The sequence below is a fragment of the Poecile atricapillus genome, chromosome 3 (assembly GCF_030490865.1).
Source record: "Poecile atricapillus isolate bPoeAtr1 chromosome 3, bPoeAtr1.hap1, whole genome shotgun sequence".
NCBI lineage: Eukaryota > Metazoa > Chordata > Aves > Passeriformes > Paridae > Poecile > Poecile atricapillus.
This window is the reverse complement of record NC_081251.1, coordinates 89,785,018-89,805,232: the sequence shown is the minus strand read 5'-3', so window position 1 is coordinate 89,805,232 and position 20,215 is coordinate 89,785,018. Positions and strand designations below refer to the sequence as shown.

The window sequence follows — 20,215 nt, the reverse complement described above, 5'->3', positions numbered from 1 at the left end:
AACTAATGCCTGTGTTTGGAATGTTTTATGTTTTTTAACGTCTTTTAGTATTAATAAAGGGCTGTTGATTATTTAAAAGTGACTTGTAATGTTAAGAGAGGATTAAAAATTATTTTAATCTTGTGTTGAGGAGGGCCTAGTTCTGTGAAAAGAGCTGTGAAAAGAGAGGCCAGATTATTAGTCAGAAAATAGACATTCTTGCATGTGATATCTGAGTGTGCATATGTGTTGGGAAGGAAGTGTACATTGTATGTATATAGTAATCTGTGCATTTAAATTGAGTTTTGCATGCATATACAAAGTTCTGCTCATGCAGGAATGTATATATTTACACAGGTAGTCTTCTATTTTCTGACCAACCAGTAAGATGACTAAGGGGGGAATATTTATGATTATATCATAAACACTTTCAAAATAAAACAATACATAAGATGTGTTAAAATGAGCTCCAGGCAATGTAAAGTGATGATACTAAACAAGTAAATACATTAGGAGAAATGGTCAAACACTGAGGTCCCATCAAAAAATGGAATAATCTCCCAAGGGAGGTCATGGAGGTGCTGCTGTGGAAAAAGCCTTGCTCTGGTCTGCTTCAGTCTTCCCAAAACATGAGTTCCTTGATTAGCACAGCTGGCTTACTATTCTACTATCCTTTCTCTGCCATAATAAATTTTCTGAGGAGCTATATTATGTAGTACTGGTCAGGCCTGTGCTTCTCCATGGTTTAGGTATGCCACTTCAGCTCTGCCAGTCTTACTTCTGAATTTTTCAACTGAGTTTTGAAAAAAAACTGCATGGCTATTTATTAGCCAGAATTTTGAAGGTTGTTGTTTGTTTGTTTTTTTAAAATCTGATTTACACAGTGGATGGATGTAATTATGCCAGAAATATACCATTAATGTCTTTCTAGTTTGTACATTACTTGATTATTCTGATGATGCTTTGGAAGCTGATTTTTCTTCCTGTGTCCAGCATTAGAGTGAAAATTACCAAAAGGATTTTGAGAAACTAGCTCTTTTTTTGAAGGCTTGCAAAAGTGCCCTGAACAGAGAACTCATACAAATAACTGCCGTTTAAATTGATAAACAGTGACAGAAGTGCCACCCTAGGCTGTCCTAGGTAGAGACAATGGAAGCAGATTTGGTGGCTCTGAAACCTGGTGTGAAGGGTCTTTGCTTCCCCAGTTAATGACTTGGAATAGAGAATACAGAGGGGTTAAAATGCACTGGGGCTCAGCCCTGTGGTGCATGTTATCTGCCAACTCTTCCTCTCATAAATCTAGGATTATGAGGCTTTTCAGTGGAATTTTACATATGTGTGTATATATATATGTATATGTACTATGCTTTACTATACTGAGAGTTTGTTCCATATACAGCTATTCTAAATGCTAAGCTAGTGTAGAAAAAAGCATCATAGCTCTGGAGCATGTACATTAGAAATCAAGCAAACTTTTGAGCAACTAAGCAGAAGATACTGGTTACATTTAAGCTCCAGTGACCTTGCAGTGTCTTTTGAAGATCATTTTTACTGTTCTTGAAACCTAATTCTTAAAGCTTCACAGCCTTTCTTGAAAATTTCTGAATAATATTATTCTTCCCTGAATGCAGTTGTGAATATGTAATTGCATGTGCGATAAGTACTATTTTAGTGCAGACAGATATCTTTTCTCCAGAGCAACTGTTGTGAGACAGAAAACCCTTTTAGGCATTTTATTCCTCTGTTGAGCTATTTTTTTGCATATATTCTTCCTGGAATTTTATTCCATTAAAATTTTATTCCATTGAAATTTCCATGATTAGTAGCCATAAGGCCAGGCTAAGGTTTGCAACATAGCATATTCATTGCCCAAGAACCAGAAAGACCTTGGCAACATTCAGTGATTCTCTGCTCTCCATCTTTCTTTGTTTCCATGGCTGTATTCCTGGCTTGGTTGAATTGGTTATTTCCAAACTGCATTTGCCATCGTGTAAATTAAAACAATGGTGCAGTAGATCAATTTCTTACCTAAGTTATTGATGTGGTGGTAAGTGTGGTAGATCCTGCTTAGTGTCATGATGGGACGATTCTGTCTATCCATACCAAATAACAAACTATTCATTAAAATCAATCATAGAAACAGATTTCTGCTTCAGCTGTAATGTGTATTGGTGAATTTTAGGTTGTTATAGTTCCCTGCAAGAAATTCCTTGTGCCATTTCTGAGAGTTCAGCTGGCCAGCTGTAGGCTTTTCAGAGTACACCTGTGGCCTGCTGACATGTCAGCAGCATCAGCCAGTGAAGCCCAGAAACAAGTGCACAAGTGGCAAAGAGATGTGTAATATCACAGTCCCTCTTGCCAGGGATGGAGGAAAATCACTGCCCAAAATTAATTATTCATTTGGTTGAAGTCAGTGGTAGCCTCATATGAGCATCAATTTAATAGAGTCACAGGATATTGTGGGTTGGAAAGACCTTTAAAGTTCATCTAGTCTAACCCCTCTGCAGCGGGTTGCTCAATCATATCAGGCTGCTCAGAACCATGTCCAGGCTGTCCTTGAATGTTTCCAGGAATGAGGCATCTATCACCAATCTGAGCAACCTCTTCAGTGTTTCACTGTTTCACTGTTCTCATTGCAAGCAATTTCTTTCTTGTATCTAGTTTAAATCTACTGTCTTTCAGTTTAAAGCTATTATCCTCTGTCCTATGGCAACAGGCCCTAATAAAAAGTTTGTCCTCCTCTTTCTTTTAAGCCCCCTTTGAGTATTGAAAGTCCACAATATAGTGTCTCCCTGGAGCCTTCTCTTCTCTAGGCTCAATCACTCTAACTCTCTTTGCCCTTCCTCACAGGAGATGTGCTCCAGCCCTCTGAAGGCTTTCTTTTTGGTTTTTGTAGAATTAGACAAGCAGAGTAAAATCACTCTTGTATTTCTTGGTCACAGTGGCTCCATGTGCTCCAGTGAGCTGTGAGACAGAGGAAGCTGTCAGGCACTGTGCAGCAAGGACAGTCTCATTACAGGCACACTCCTGTCCTTCCAGACTGAGTTTTCACTGTCAATCCCTGCAAATGTGCATGGAGACAGACAGACTTGCCACTTTCATCTACCCTGTTTTCGATGTCATGGCTGGGAGAATTTGAGACACTATCTTAAGATGTCCTCAACATGAAAGAGCTGAAGAACTCTCAGCCAAAGGGTAAAATAGATGTTTGCCATATGTATTTCTTTCTAGCAATTAGGCCAAAGTTTCTTCACTAATGGCTTTATCAGTGCCCGTGGCAATCCATTTATAGTGTGGCTTTATGGAAATGAGGTTAACAAAATAATCATATTACAATGATTCATGCAGCTTTCACAGAACGCATTATTTTAGTTTTCTCAGTGCATCCATAATTTTTTGGTTTTCCATTCTAAAAGCTCACTTTCCTCAAGAGCGTTAGAGATAGAACGAGTGAGATAGTCTATTGCAGAATTGTATCTTGCACTATGGAGCAGCTGCTGGCTATTCAACTAATATGACTTCCTTCATTTTGAAGCCTCTTCAATTTCTATTGTTACATCACTGAGAATATTTTATGAATAATTGTATGTTCCTTCTTCAGTTCTGACTTCTTAGGGTAGAGTTGGTCTAGCAGGTAAAACCAGAGACCCAAGAATTGCGAAATATATAAGGTCCTCCACCAGATTTTCTAGAAACTCATGATGTGATCCAGGCTGCATCACCTAATATTTTCTCACTTCAATTTCCCTTCTGTGATAATCACAGGCAAAGTTAAGGGCCAGTGAAAAAAATCTGACTGAGAAATGTCTAAAAACGTGCTAAAGATCAGTCTGCTTTTAAATTGACTGACTGCTTAGGACTTCCCTTGGAAGAGTGTTCTTATGCTATACAAGACCTCAGTGTTAGCAGATTTCCTCTCAGCCTCAAATTATACCTTTTTCAGCTCCAGTAACTCTAAGATAATGATAAACCATTATCAAAGTCCCTCCCTCCTTAGTTATCACTATCTGAGTCACATTGTCTGTATGCAGTTTCCTTTGTGAACCTGAACTCCCTTGTTAAGTCTTGACTTAAGGATGCCAGCAATGTGTCCTCTTTCAGTTTTGCACTGCAGCAAAGGTTTGAAATAAAGTCATTCCCAAATATGAAATTCTAGTCGTAGCCAATGATTGTGGGTTACAACTGGAGTCACTGAGCACCGTGAATTTTCTTTTCCCTCTCCCTTGAATGAGTGAAAAACTGGCCAAATTTTGGCAATCTGTTGCCTATGACTGAATGAGAACCTGGATGCCCACAGTTTTTGGAAGCTGGGTAATAAGTAGCAAATACAAATCAGCATCTCTGGAGAGTGCAGCTGGGCTGTTTGCACAGGCAAACAGGTAGAGGCTGTGCCTGCTCCGTGGGTAGGTGCTGCACTGAATGGCTCCTGAAAAATGTCTTCAATTAGAGAGGAGTGTGTTCAAATTGCTGCAGCAACCATCTGCTTACTGTGAAATACGGCTGGAATCCTTAAAGAGGGACCACGTTTCTGGAGAAAACTTTCTAGTATGTTAGCCTGAAACATAAGTTCTGTAATTGCAGATTCGTTTTCATACATGAGTGATAACAGGCAAAGATTTTTTTACTTTTTAACGAGGGATTTTTAACCTGGTGTTGGGAAGTCATGATACTGTTTTGGTGAAGGTTCTTTGGCACGCCTCTACTTTTTTGTGACAGTAGATTTTATCATCGTCCATGCAGAATTATGACTTTGCCTGTACGCTGTGGGGAAGAAATCCTGTAAAATGCAATATCATTCAATAGCACCAGAAGGAACATAGGAAAATACAGGCCAAGTAAATTTCTTTTTGTATAAATGTTCTCTCTTTTCAAGTTTGCTTCAGTGTGAATGTCCCTCTTTAAGGTAAGGCCTTCAATATGGGGAAAATGTCAAGGTAGGTCCACTTCTAGGCCTAATAACCTTGAGGTGTCCCTTCAGTTTCATAATATATTTCCATTCAGTCATCAGTGCATGGCAATGAGCATTTAGCAGATGGGCACGCAAGGGGCTATACTGCATGTCTTTGCATGAAGTGTTACTGCTTAGACAAAACACTGGGGAGTGATCTTGAGACCTCAGACCCTCATGTACCATTATTACACATTGCCCATGATGTATTTCCCACTTGCTGCAGACATTTCAGGCATAGGAGAACAGCGGGCTTTCTTCTGAGAGAGACACCATGTTGATTAATATTGATATACAAAAAAAAAAAAAAAAAAAAAAAGTTTAGAAATGGGGTAGACTGTCAAAATTATTAATTTACATCCTTTAAGAAAAACTAAAGAAAAATGGATGTGGACTTCTGAGACAGACTTTTGAGTACTGACAGTCATAATGGTGGAACTCCTACACTTTTTTTTGCATGCTGCCCCTGTCACATGGTGTCATGAATCAGAACATTGAATTTCAGATGGTTCATAGAAGTTACACTTTTCTGCTTCTGGGTTTGAGTGTTAACCAGGTGACTGCTGATCGAGAAGTATTGGTTGTTTTCAGGCAATGAAGTTCAAGATCTCAGCTGAGCTTGCTGTAGGTAGCTGTGAACAACAAGTAGTATCATAGTTATGCCTGCAGCATAGCTCAGACCAATTGGTCCAGTGGCTGAGCAGGATAGAGAAGTCTGGAACACTCAGAGTCTCTTCCCTCAACAAAGTAAAGGACCTTGGTTTTCAAAGCTTCTACTAACTTGGCACTTTATGCAATGTCTAAGTTTGCCCAAGATGTAAGTATATAGCTTTTGAGGAGCCTATGTGCAGCTTAGAGAAATCAGAAGTGAGCTGGTATTTTTAAGGGATTTCAGTGTTGGTTTTTTTGAATGTACAAGGCTTTGTTTGCCCAGAATTTCTCATTCAGTTAGTCTGACTTTTGGGTTTTTTTAAATTATCTTCAGTATCAGTGCCTCCAGCAGCTGTTTTTAGATGATTACCGTAACACTAGAATTACAGCAATTTGAAAACTAGTTCCCAGCACTGCAGGTTCCCAAATATTTATAAATCAAACAACTTTTATTATGCTTCTTTTGAATCTGTGCTGGGGATCTGTCAGTATTTGTTTGGTTTTGTTGAGTCCTGGTTTTGTAGCACTTAAATATTTTCATACTGGATAATTAAGTCCATATAACCATCTGTTAAGCATATATTTTTAAGTGGTGCCCTTTGGGACAGGGTGATAAGCAACCAGAGTGTACCTGCTTTCCTTTTGGGCTTCCCCAAAAAACCACAAATTCTGTTTCACTTTCTGACTTCTTTAATCTCCGGTGAAATCTTTTTTAAGTTATTTAAACCATTAAGTGAAATAATCTTACTGTGTTCCCTTGCATTCTTGTACATTCTCAAGAATTCACAAAGAAATATTTTATTTTTATATTAATGCAAGTAATATATAATATTCATGGGTTGGGCCTGGTTTTGATGTCAGTAGAAGGCAGTGGAAAAACACCAGGTGATTAAGAAGGAGTAGCATCTGGCTCTTTATCAGAAGGTGTAATTTATAAAAAAAAAAAATCAAGACTCATTGAAGGCTGGCCTTTCTGACTAGTCCCATCCCAGCTGGAGTCCAGTAAACATTGAGTATAAAAGCATTTGGGTTTATTATAAAAGTATTTGGGTTTATTTCTCATGCAAAACTTTCTGTACTAGCAGTTCACTATGCTAATGCAAGCATTAGGTCTTCTAGGTCTGCTAGGGTGTTCAACCAAAATGGGCAGCAAAAGTTTGTCAGTGTGTGTGTTCACAGCTCAGCATACTAGTGCAAAACTTAATTTCTTTGACATATGCACTACTAGGCAGATGGAGGACTGAAGCAGCTGATTTGTAACTACTTATCTGCAGTAGCAAGACAGGGAAGATACCTTTAAATGGCAAGGCATCCTAGCACTTCATTAGCTGCTGCTTTCCTCTTGTTATGCTGCTGTGCTGGTATAAGGGATTTTGTTACTGTGGATGCACAAACCTTATACTGATCCTCTCAACAGCATGTTCCAGAAGTCATATGCTTAAATCCCGTGGGATGAGAGGAACACTCAGTCTAAACATTTACAAAAAACCTTAAGCACAGATCTTGTTCCTTGCATGCCATGTTCACATTTGTGAAGAACCTACAGAACAGTTCTCTTGGCTTAATTCTGGAGTACAGAAAAGAAGGACTTGAAGACCATGACTGCCCATGACTCTTGGAAGACTATGCTTATATTTGACAAGAGCGAGAAGAAAGGGAGATTGAGTTTGTGTCATCGTGTCTGCATTAACATCTCAAATTCCCAGCAAGATGGGGCTCCCACCCAAAAAGCAAAAAGCCAAATAAGTGAACGACAGTCAGGAGATTGCAGACAGTGATAGAGAGATCACAGCCCACCTATAGGAGAACAAAAATAGGAAGAAAATGAGATGAATGATGAAGAGAAAATTACACAAACTCAAAGCAAATCAGTAGCAAAAATAAGAATTAGAGTCATGTCACTACAAACTCTGCTATGTCATACTGTGCTCTGAACAAAACTGTGTTCCAAAAAAAGCCAGTTACAGGGTCTGGAAAAAAGGTGGAAAGAAGATGTATTGAGATGCAGAAGTAGTATGCATTCATGCATAGTCCTGCAGTGCCTTTTATTTAGCCCATGATTGGTGTGTGCATTAGTTTAAAAAAAAAGGCAGCATCCTCAGCTGCTTTCTAAAGTCAGTATGTGACTTTATCTTTAAAATAAAGATAGAAATCTTTATTTTACTCTGTCTTTGCAAGGACTTAAAAATAATCATTGGACTTAAAATTATAATCTGTAACAATTCAGTAGTCTTAGCAATCAACCATCATTTCTCCATTTGTCTTAGGTAAGACCTGCCATTTTGCTGTATGAAAGCCTGTCATATGCATCATCCATGTCAAGCTAATTAGCTAGAGCATCAAAGAGGATGAGTTTTGAGAACTGTAGGCAGTCTTGCCAAAAACTCTGTAGCATTCCTACTCTGTGGCCTGTAATGCAAACTATTTTAGTGTGTAACTGAGTCCTGGAATTTTGCTCCCACTATGCGTGTTACTATTACCTTTCAAGCTGTGGTGTTTCTTGGCATCCAGCATCACAATGCACATGTTAAGGCTCCTTGATAGAGGAAGGCTCAGAATCACAAGATACTACTATATAATTTCATGTCATCATCAAGAAGGTTTCCATAATGTGGTACCTTCCTGTAAAGAAATGTGTCAGTGATTGTAGGCAGAATAAAACATTGGAAAGTCAGTCAGTCAGTATTTATTCAGGACACATAGAGTGTCTTGAAATATTTCATTACATCATTCATTGATTTACTAACATCACAGTCTCCTTAATTTATTCTTTGTCTTTCTGATTGCTTAAAGAATGGGAAGTAAAGTAAATCTATTGATCTTCTACAGAATATATCTTGTCAAATGCCTCTGTGCACAGTTAATCTATATTTGGATAACTTTTTCAATGATTTTGCAGCTGTCTCCTGGAAGCCACTGAAATTTTAGGAATACATGCCATAGGCTTACCAACTTGCCTCACTTCTTCCTCCTCTTTGCAAGTCAGCTCCATTGTCTGGATAGTTCTTTGTGCCAAAGTGCTAGGGATCAGGAAGACCAAAAGGCTTCTATGTATTTGAGGATTCACCAGCAGGTGGTTCAGCACATTGTCACAAATGCATCAGCCCTGATTCCTGTCGCTCTGCTATAACAGTGGTAGAAGCTCAGTTTCAAGAGAACACAACTGAAAATGAGAGAATCTTGTATGTGTGCCAGGATGTAAGAGAGGAGGTGACATGGCTCATCATGACCTTAGAGCAGCTGAGGATATCAATGGAAGCTTGCCAGTATAATCTGAATTTGAGAGACACACATATAAAGTCTGCATTACAGAGTAGATCATAAGGTTTGTAATAGGAATCACATTATGCAGGTGAAGGCTGTTTTCATATGATAGTTCCATTACTTTATCTTCTTGTGTTTCTTCCCCTCCCCAAGAAGAAATATAAAATTGTTTCTTATGAGGTTAAGTCTCTCAAAGAAGCCTACCTTAAGGGGAAGATATAGTGTAGGAATTTAGAATTTAGTACTCTTTCCCTGCAATTTTTTAACTTCAAAAAATGCATGTATTAGCGTAGCTAATGTACAATAGCTGTCACAATTGAGTCCTAATGGAAGCAAACCCTGAGAAGACGAACACAATGGATTTTGAGAGCAAAGGCCTAACCACAGATGGAAAGCTTGTGCTGAGCTCCCCTAACGCTTCTGTGAAATCTGTCTCCATCCATGTTCTTCAGAGACATAACTTGTGGTTATGAGTATGCCCAAATAGGGCCATAGAGGACAACAGGTACTCAGTGACTGCTCAGAGAGGTTCATTGCCCAGACCATGAACATGGGATAGTTGTCAGGGAACCTGCAGGGCATTGATTTTGTTTGCCTTGCTGTTTGTTTTGAGGTGGTGGTTTTGGGAGGCTCTGGTTTTCAGGAAGTCTGTGTAAAAGTGAAAAAGGCTGGCATTCTGGCCATGGAGTCATTAAACGTTTATGCCCCTAATTGTTTAGGTCATTCCTTCTTCCTAGATGACCCATTTCACATTGCTAAGAAAGCGAATACCTTTTCAATAGAAATGTGGTTTCTGTTTAGTGTATCACAAATGATCCCTTCTAAAATCCACTGTTTTGTGAATTTGCTTGGTGTTTATTAAATATCTGTGTACTTCCATAATGGATTAAAATATGTACTGCATAGGTTGACATGCTTTTCAGACTGTTTCACTATCTGTTAACATCTTTATTGAGTGTGGGGGTGTTCCCACTACTTTCACTTGATGTGTCCTTTAACTCTAATGAAAACATAATCTAGGAGAATGAAATCTCACCCTCTGCTTGGAAGTGATGAATGTTGGTATACTTATGAGAGCTACTGGGATTCAAAAGCCTTCTTATCATAAGCTTCAGCTGAATTGATTACAGCTCATGGCAAATGTGTTGTCACTCTTCCATGTGCAAATAGAGCAATTAACATGCTGAGAAAATTTAATAACTTATAAAGTTATTTTGATAACATGTATTTCTTATCTTCTGAAATCATACAAGGTAGGAAATACATCTAATACTGACAGAGATTCTCAGGACATGCAAATACTATGAAGAGGCATCCTGAGGATAAACTGAAAGACAGGCCTGAAGTGTTGTGCTTCTCAGCCCATTTCCTTTAAAATATTCATACCGAATTTATTTATAAATAACATGAGTTATGTGCAAAAGTGAGTCCTCATTACAGTTGGTCTCAAACTAAACACCTTTATGAAAAGATCCAATCAGGAGTGCAAAGTGATCTCTGCCTGTGCAGTGGTTTTTGATATCATAATAAGGAGAGGTGAATGAGAGGACAGTGCCATGTGAGGTTAGCCACATAACCTTGTGCTTCAAACCACCTGGTTTGATGTCTGAGTTTCCATTTGTCTTGATAAATATAATCTGAAAATCTTAACAGAAATGAGGTAAATACAAAATGCTTGAGTTCTTATCATCCTGTTGAAGAATTTCTTCTTGATGATACTGTGTTAAACATGGGAATCACTTACTACTTACTGAAGCAAAGTTCTGGACAAAATTAAGTGATAACATGTAATACATATGAGAAAGTGTGACTCTTGCTGCATGTCCTGCTCCTGCTGCCCTGTGTCTCTGGAGCTGTGCACCAAAAGCTGCAGCTGCCACCTATAGTTGTATTTAAACAGCATATTGTGAATTTGTAGGACAATCAGACTAAAACACAAAACCCAGTCTTTTGTGGCAATGTTGTTTCCTAGGCACCACCTCCATCTGGTTTTTACCTTCTCTGAGTAGCCTTTGAAGCTGCTGGACAATGCCAGCACCTTATGGGAGCTGTTGAGCTTTCAATGGACTTGAAAGGGTTTCAGTGAGTTTCTGCAAATTGAATGAAAATAAGTAACAGACTAAAGAGAGAGACTTCTTAGTGTCTCCAAACTGGAGAACTAATTTAATCTTTATTAGGCAGAAGAGAGTCCACTGAGACTCTTGGCCTCATGACACATCTGATGAGTTGTCCAAGTTTTGCTGAGTTCCCTGGTTTGGAACACTCTCATGTCAGATGCCTTCTTGCAAGGATTTCTGTGGTTTAACTTTCTGAATGTATTTTCAGTGATAAGAACATAAATATAAGTTTCTTTTTTCACGGTTGAAATTCATATAAAGTCATTTAATAATCACTGAGAGACAAGACTGGTAGTCCTCATTAATATGCAGATTTTAGTAAGGTTTTCTTAAGCTTGAGTTTGTAACTGCAGGTATAAATTTAATGTTTTATTGAAATGGCAGTGAAAACAAAATTCAGGAAACCACTCTTTAATGTGTGCTTATTAACAGCATCTTTTAATAAATATGTGAAGAAATCTAAGTGGGAAAAAAAGCATTTTTACTCAAAAAACCTGATAGCTCTTTGTCTAAAAGCTGGTTAAGTAGTGTTCTATGAAGAGATAGTCTTTTATAGTTTCTGATATCTTTATCTCTTTGAATATAATAAAACATGATTTTGACTTAAAAATTGTCATCCTTGATGGGTAGTAGTCACATGGGTCTATTAGTTCAAGTGTTACATCTAGTCAGATCATATCTCCTAAGTCATACAGTCACTGCTCAGACAGGAGACCTCTGAAGGATTCACACTGCTGGGAAAAACAAAAGATCAAATAGCCAGCACGTGTCCTGCACAAGAGGTAGTCAATATTCCTTCTCAGTACAGGAGATTTTCTGCTGGTGGAGCAGCCCTCTGTCTGATGAGATTTAGAATTGGAATTATCCCGGTTTTGGTCATTGCTAGTGCAGCGTGGAGTTTGGCACCTACTGTCAGAAGCTACCTCCTGGGTAGCTCCTGTGCCCTTGCTCTCATGTATCTGAAGACAAGATGCTTGGGTAGTCTAGAGAGAAAAAAAAGGAGCATCTGAAACCTAATGGAATTTCAGTGTGTTTGGTAGGACAGCTGTAGTTTTCCTAGTACTGTAGTTTCCTTAGTCATCTGAAATTTAAAAGTCTTACCCGGAAAAAAGTTTGAAAAGTTTAAAATAATGTGTCTCAGAGTATTAGAAGCTGCAGGCTAAATAAACAGAATCCCACCCCTTTAATTACTGCATTTTAAATTATGCATTTAGCAGCCAATCTAAACATTTTTCCTTCTATCTTCGTGATTTCTTAATGTTCAAAGTTGGATAATAGCTGCACTGTTTCTTTTGTATATTCTCCTTACCTTGCAGATCTTTCTCCTTTTCTCAGCCTCTCTGCTGAGAGACAGGCACAGCCCTTCATACCTTCATCTGAGCCCTCATGATGCAACTGTGTGTTGGTTCATGCTCTTGGCCTACAGACTATTCACAGTGCAAGTACATTAAAATAGCAATACTAGCAGAAATGCAGCCAGACCTGTTTTGTCTTAGCAAATGGAGCCTTGCAAAAGAGTCATAGCTTCAGGAAGAAAGTGCCTAAATTGCTAAGGAGGGCTTCTCAAATTAATCTTTCTGTTGAAAATAAGCACTTGTTATGAGAGCTACCTTGGCTTAATCCTTTTTGTTCCCTGCGATTTGTTTAATCTCACTTCATCAACTGGTTAGAGACCTGTTAGCATATCCTTGCAATTGTAGATTGCTCTATGCTTGTCCTGTTAATAAATTGGGTGATTTAAATCTATGCTGCCAAAACAACATGGAATTGTTTATAAATTTCAAAAAGTAAAAACTTCTCTTACCACCTTTGGTCTCAAAATCATATTTTAAGACACAGTAGGCTTTTAAATCTAAGCAAATACCTTTGGTTGTTGTTTCAGAAGCGTTTGGGATTCCTTACTGGCAGCACAATTGTTTTTAATAAATAGAATTTACGTACATCAATACTGGGACCCTTTTTTTAGATGTACTCCTCTGTGCACTTTTTGTCTAATACCTTCACAAGTCTTAGTGATTTCTGGAATAAGTAGCTATGAAGAATTAATTACCCCTGATAGGCTTTGAGGAATTTTTCATTTTACTCGTTACTTATGCAATGAAATAATACCTTTCATAAATACGTTCAATATGAAATCCTGAAAATAACATATATTCTATTTGTTTTCAGCTACTTGAGAGTTTATTTGCCCTTGATAGCTAGTGGTAAAAGTGTGAGAGTAGTCACATTTCTTTTGAATATAACTCCTGTTCTGAATTTGAATTCTACTTTTTGAAAATACCCACTTACCTTCTTCTTTAGTGAGTATTCCTGTGGCAAATTAATTGTGTGAGTGTGTGAAAATACCATGGTAAAACATAGAGAACAAGAAGAATGTAGACACAGTTGCAGTGTAATGCTTTTAAAAATTGAGATGGAATTTCATTCTTATTTTGCAGGTTTTGCACAAATTGCTTGGAAAAAACCTCATAAAGCCCAGAGCCATGTTCCTCTTGCCTCTTATGCAATTCAGAGTTACATGAGCCACATACATTTCATGTCTGGTCTTTATGTACAAAGTAAATATTTCAAATGTAAACAATATAAATAGATATATATGTGTGTCTGTTTGTTAAGTCTATATCCCTTTCCTTTTAATGAAATTCTGTAGATACAGGTTGTGGATTTTTGTTTGTCCGCACTTAGCAAGTACTTGGTTTAAAAGCGAAAGTCTCTTGCATTTACATAGACCTTTCTTTCCCTATGTCTATAAAGTTCTTACAAACAGTGTAGGTGAAGGTTACAATGACTATTTTTCAACTGGGAGAAAGAAAACTGCTTAGTGTCTCAGTAGAGCTGATGAATAAAATACATTTATATATATATATGTTATAGAAAAGTTTACCTACATTGAAAGGTGGTATATATCCCATTTGGAATATATTAATGTATTTAATGATGTATGACTTTGTCATTTTATTGTTTTACTTCACAAGTCAAATAGCTGTTCTATTTCCAGTATCATTTAACCTCAGACCATGGGCAGGAGGAACACAAAGCTCATTTTCAATGTATCAGGTGTGCCTCCTTTAAGGATCACCCAGCTAATTACTAGTTTCCATGACATAAAGAGAAAAAAGACAGAATAAAGAAAAATGTTTATTCCAATTCCCTGAACCTATACGTACCTGAAATATGCTGCTAACATGGAAAATGTGAACACTGCAGGATCAAAGGAATGACCTGTGGAGAACATTTTCCACTGTAGCCTAGAGTGTTTTTTTCAAGTAAGTGGTCACAGATAGTCACTGTTGTGAGTGTCATGAGGACGGCAAGTCAAGGATTCTCCAAGACTGTCTCTCCTAATACCTCTTGTCCTAGAATATGCACAACTGCACTTTGTTGGCCAACTTTGCTGAAGGAGTGGGGTGTTTTAGACTTAGAAGGGAAAATCCTGATGCCATTGAAATAAAGAAGAGTTCTGAGGTGGATTTCGCTAGAGATTGGATTTCACATTTTGCATAGTGCTCTCAGTTCCATATGGCTGCATTAGGAAATCTGAGTTGCCAGTGTTGAGCTCAAGGGTTTTGGATTGAGAGCTGTTGGAAGCTTTACCACAGATTTTTAAACATGAGTGTAGCCTGTATCACTTGTAGTGATGGAAAGAAATTGTTAACTTAGATTTGAAACACTGGGCTGTGTTTGGGGGAAGTCAATTAAATCAGTTCACTCTGTGACTATGAAATAAGATATGATTATGTTCAAATCCAAGAGGAAACAACCGTACCAGCTACTATGCCAAAGCCTTTTTAAAACCAAAACGTAATCTCAGCTTCCTGCTTTATCATCATACTGCTATTCCTCCGCCTGTCGGAGACTGTGAGTCTCTGGGACCTCATTTATAGTACTGCTTCTGTGGCCTCTCCTAAACTCATTTATATTTCTTGCTCCTGTAGCTTCTCTCATATGTCTGTTATTATTTGTGTGAAGTAGCTCGTCTTTTATTTCAATCATTCCAGAAAATTCAGCCTTGGGGTGGGGGTGGGGGCGGCAAATTGGAGGGGAAGGAGAGCACCTTTTATTTTATTGTGCTTTTTTACCATTCACCTTATTTATATTTTTCTTCTCAGAAAACCAAAAGGGATGTAAATAACTTTGATCAAGACTTTACACGAGAAGAACCAGTATTAACACTAGTGGATGAGACAATTATAAAACAAATCAATCAAGAAGAATTTAAAGGGTTCTCTTATTTTGGAGAAGAGCTACTGCCATAGACAACGTTAGGCTGATGGATGAATGATGCTACAAGAAGGGATTCTGAAGAGATCATCAAATTACTGATTCTCAGTAGATGGAGAACTACTTCTTTTACCCTGAGCCCGTATCCCAAGTTAAAGTATATATTTATTGTATTTTTTCTTTAATTTTCTGACCTGAAAGCACTCTTAATTTCTGTCTCACAAAGCAATGCAAAATAATTTTGTATCAGAAATTGTGGATGTAACACACTGCCATATATTTGCAACTTTTCTTTTATTCCTAAGAATAGGAATTTCCAGAGGACAAAATTGCATCTTTTCCATAAAAAATGAATCTATGCTATTGAAAGCAATTTAGCAGATCACATTCTGTAATCATCATATATAATTAAGCTAAGAAGGTGAGAACTGTTTCTTCTGTAGTGGTAGTTATGGTGAGATCTGTACTCAGATGCCCTTTGTAAAGCAAAGTCTGCCTTCATGGAGGTGTAATCCTCAATTATTAATTTATTGTGGAGAGGTACAAACTATGAAGTTGTCGTCAGACAACTTTCTTCCAGAAAAAGAAGCACATCAATTAAAGCTTTCAGTGAATTTCCTCGTACAATATACAGGAAACTCTTAGGAATAAGAGACAAAAAGCTAACTGAAATTTTATTTAAAGCAAGAAACAGATGCTACATGGATAGATATTAAAGGGCTAAAGAATAAAAAGCCTACAGTATTTTAATTCAGCTATATATAACCATTTTACTACTTTTTAGACAATTTGCTGTACTATCCATGTTACCAAATTAAATAACCTTTTAAATGAACCAATAATGTGATGGCAAGCTTGCAAATGTTTACAGTTAATTTTACATAAAAAATTAATTATAAACATTATAAATTTGCATTTTCCATAGTAGCTAAGTTGGTAAATAATTTCTTATTTATATTTATTTTCTCAGCAGTGTGTTGCTTTTGCACACTTTTACAAAACCATAATACTACTGTGTATGTTGGGTTTTATGTTTAAAGTCTAAAGAGAAATCTGCTTTTAGAAGACACAAAATAAGGCTACACGTGCATTATGTGGAGATGTGTTAAAAAACTGAAGATCAAACATTCACAAACTGACATTATTAAAAGTTGTAAATTGATATTTTTTTGTGTATGAATTGAAATGGTAACTCATGTGGACAATATTACTAATGTGAAGTTACCTCCTGTAGATACGCTAACAGTGTTATGTACTTATATTTCCAGGGATACCCTGTGATTTGGTTTTGGTTTTGATTTTTTTTAATTTTTTTTTTTTAATATTTTTGTTTGTTTGTTTGGGTTTTGTTTTGGTTTGATTTGGTTTGGTTTTTTGTGTGTGTGTATATGTATCACTGAGGTAATTTTATTATATATTTTACTGGACTGAGTGAGCGGTCATTGGAATCCATTTTAATTGTTGCACATGGATTTCCAGCTGCACAAAAATACATATACTTGTGATTGGCAAAGTGGCACTAAAGAAGCTTTTTTGCCTTTTGTACAGGTGAGATTTTGTATATAGTGTTTGCTGCAAGGCCTGTGGAATTCATTGAATATAGAGGTATCAACTGCTGCATGTTCAGGCATACTATTAAAATGTTAGTCTATGAAAGAATAATTATAATAATGTCCATGTGCAATACTCTTGTATGTGTATTGGTTCAAGTTACTGACAGAAAGATGAGGTTTTTGTTATAAAAGATGTAGACATATATTAAGCTATACTAAATCTCTTGTATAGTTCTCTTCAACTCTATTATGACATGATAGAGCTCAGAAAGAGAAAGGAATGTTACAAATTGTGGTGGACAAAGTGTGAATCATTGGCTTTAAGAGATAATCTCAGTGTCAAGCAGATGAGTTAGTTTGTGTCAGTTTTGTGTCTGGCTGCTCATAGCCTGTTTTTGATGACACCATTCAGTTCCATTTTGTTTTGTTTTTAAAACTCAGGTGTAATTATTATATATATTCTTATGATTATTTCAAAATATTAAATATTATGATATATCAATTAATGTGTTGTCTGGCCTACAAGTGTAATAAGGATCAAGCCTTTAGTTTAATTTAATTTATCTTCAGTAATCTTTTGTACTGGGAAAAGACTAGCTTCTGGAGCTGAGTACCAGCACAGAAACATCTTAATGATTGCATCATCTCAATGTTTAAATTTCTTTCTCTCTTAGAAATATATTGTAGAGCTGCCCATCAATTTGTGTCTCGCCACTGGCTCTGTTTATTTCTCATCACGGTTAGCTTTTGACGTCCAGGCAAGAACTGATCATAATGCTAAGGTGTTCTTTTCCATGGGTGAGTAGACTGCTAGGAAGGCAAGTTATGGGATCGTGCACTACTGTTTGTCCAACAAGAGGCCTTTACACAGAGCTCTGAGCATTTATTTTGAAGGAATAAAAGTATCCCATAAAGCTATTGTGCGCAAGCTATGTAGTCTGTATTTCCCTTTATAACATGAAGATAATTAGCAAATGTTCGTATGTCAAGGGGCCTCAGCGCCTGCAGTGTTGGGTAGGATGCTAAGAGAAAAGTGAAGGAGATAGAAACTATTGCATGGGCAGATATTTCTTCAGTATAAGTAGTTACATCCTCTGCCTTGGGTTTACATCAGAAGGTCTGTCTGTTACCTTGAACATTTTTTAAAGGTAACTCTTAAAAAAGGACATTATGTTTCTGCTTGTTCTGTAGAACCTTTTCTGTTCCTTCTTTGTAAAATGAGTGCAAAATGCCAAAAATATTATTAATAATAATAATTATAAAGAATACATTGTTTCTTGGTTTTCCTCCCATTTAAAAATGGAAATACATTTTTCTCCATAGGGTGAAAAATAATTCTCTCCAAAAAGGTTTAAAAATTACCTCTTTTTAAATTATGTGCAGAATAGTTCTAGCTAAATATAAAATGCATTCACTTGGGGGGTAGTTTTTTTTTTTTATTGTGAGGATTTATTTGTACAGAATTTTTTTCTTATGGATGTAATTTGAATCTCTTGCCACTCATTAGTGTTATTTCATCATAAACATTATTACTGTGCCAAATGTACTGTATTCAAAAGGATGTGAATGTGTATTGTTTTGGAACCTAATAAATACAATGATGTTAAATCTTATTTTTTTCCCCAAAGTTTTCCTGAGTATTTCCTAATGAGGAGAAAGAAAGATGAACATGATACAACATCCTGTTGCATGTTGTACAAAATTTCGTGAGCTTGTCTTTTAGGAGTGGACATTTTGCAAAGGAAGAATTTGCTAACAAGAGCCTCACCTGTGAAGCACTAAACAAGAAAAACACAGGTAACAGGTTGTGATCACTATTTTGCTTGCCTGATACAACATTTACCTCAAAAACCCCATGCAGGTGAGTTTACATATTTCTGCTTACTGGCTGCATCACAGTCACTGAGTTGTGACTGATCACAGCAGTGCTTAGCTGAACTGTTAAAACTCATTTCAGTAGGGCATTTTGAGTACAAACACATTGCACTGCTTTAGTCTCTCATTGGATTGAATAGAGGGATTAATAGTATGCATAAATTTAGTTAAAGGTCATAGAGCTTATTAAATTATTTATTTAACTTAATATGTAAATATTACATTGGCTGAAATATTTTATTATTTCATCATATTTCAATTTGCACCTTAAATATTTTCCAGTTCCATGGTCTGAAATTCTTAGCTTCAGTAGATCAGCTATCAGCATACTCTGGCAGTAAAGCCAGTTAACAATCTCCAGTTAGTATACCTAAACAGTAGGTATACTAACTAGCTTTAAAAAAAAAAAATTTTTAGTTGCATTTTCTGTTCAAATTGCAGCTTTTGCATAAACATCCACTTTTTATGCTGAGTCTTCTCAAAGTTGCTGAATGTGTTTGGTGCCTATAAGCATATCCCAGTTCCTGTGTGTTGACAGCGTTAGCATAATCATTGTCACAGATTTAACCAGTTAAATAACCATGTAACTTGGATTTTCTGGTTGTATGTTGCAGCCTTAGAAGCTTATGAAGGCTTAACTTCATCTCACAAACAATAAGCATCACTGGTCTCCAAACAGATCAATTCATATCATGTTTTCTTGTAATGCTGTAAAACTGATGTCTATTGAGAGCAATTTTTATCCTTGCTGATGGACTGCAGAATTTGGGAAGACAACAGTCTTTTGAGTTGCAGTCTCATTGGCTATCCATGCTGTAAATGTGGTACTAAATGTTCAGGAAGAGTCTCACCAGGAAGTATCTCTCTGCTTCTGTGGCCTTCCAGAGACAGGGGCTGTCAGATCATTTTACAATCAAAAAGATTTTTAGCCTCCTGGTAGTCTAGTCAGTTACATGGTGAAATCAATTTGAAACTTTCTTTTGATTAATTCCAATAATCAGTTTTGAACAATCACAACTTCTGGCATGCAAAACATTCTGTGGAAAAAGCTACAGAGCTCAACTAATAATTCTGTTAAAAATTACCTCTATTTGTTTATTCTAATAGACACAATCATAAGTCTCTTTTATGCTGCCTGGGTCTTTATTTGAAAGAGGATCAATCATTTTTTGCTATTCACCTTTTTCATGCCACTCAGAATTTTATAGGTCACTGATACATCCTCCCTCAGCCATTTCTCTTTCAGACTGAAAAGTATTGCCCTGTCTATCAAAAGGCTACATAAAGACGCATCACGTATTTATGGTCATCTGTATCAAATTCCACTGAATCTTTTCTAGTTCTACTGTATCCCTTTTGAAGACAGGGAGTAGAATTACATGTAATTTTCAATTGTGGATGCAATGTGGATTGCTACAATGACTACTGTGTTCTTTTTTGGTTTTGTTACATTTTTTACATTTTATTTTCTTAATCCAAGTTTGTTCTCAATTATTTCACAGGCTGTCCCTGATTAGTGTCAGTTGTAAATCTAATATGCATGCTTTCTGTCTGATCACCAATCATAAAACAGGTTCTGTCCAGGACATGACGAAAATATGTTAAAA

General features: G+C 36.8%; 1 protein-coding gene across 1 annotated transcript in view; it reads left to right on the top strand.

Annotated features, from left to right (window-relative positions):
* PRKCE (protein kinase C epsilon) overlaps positions 1 to 18,346 on the top strand; it is a 289,055-nt gene extending 270,709 nt beyond the window's left edge. The window contains exon 15 of the mRNA XM_058835446.1: positions 15,069 to 18,346. Coding sequence (XP_058691429.1) covers positions 15,069 to 15,215 — 147 coding nt within the window. The 3' untranslated portion in view covers positions 15,216 to 18,346. The remainder of the gene's footprint in view (positions 1 to 15,068) is intronic.
* The last annotated feature ends 1,869 nt before the right edge of the window (positions 18,347 to 20,215 follow it).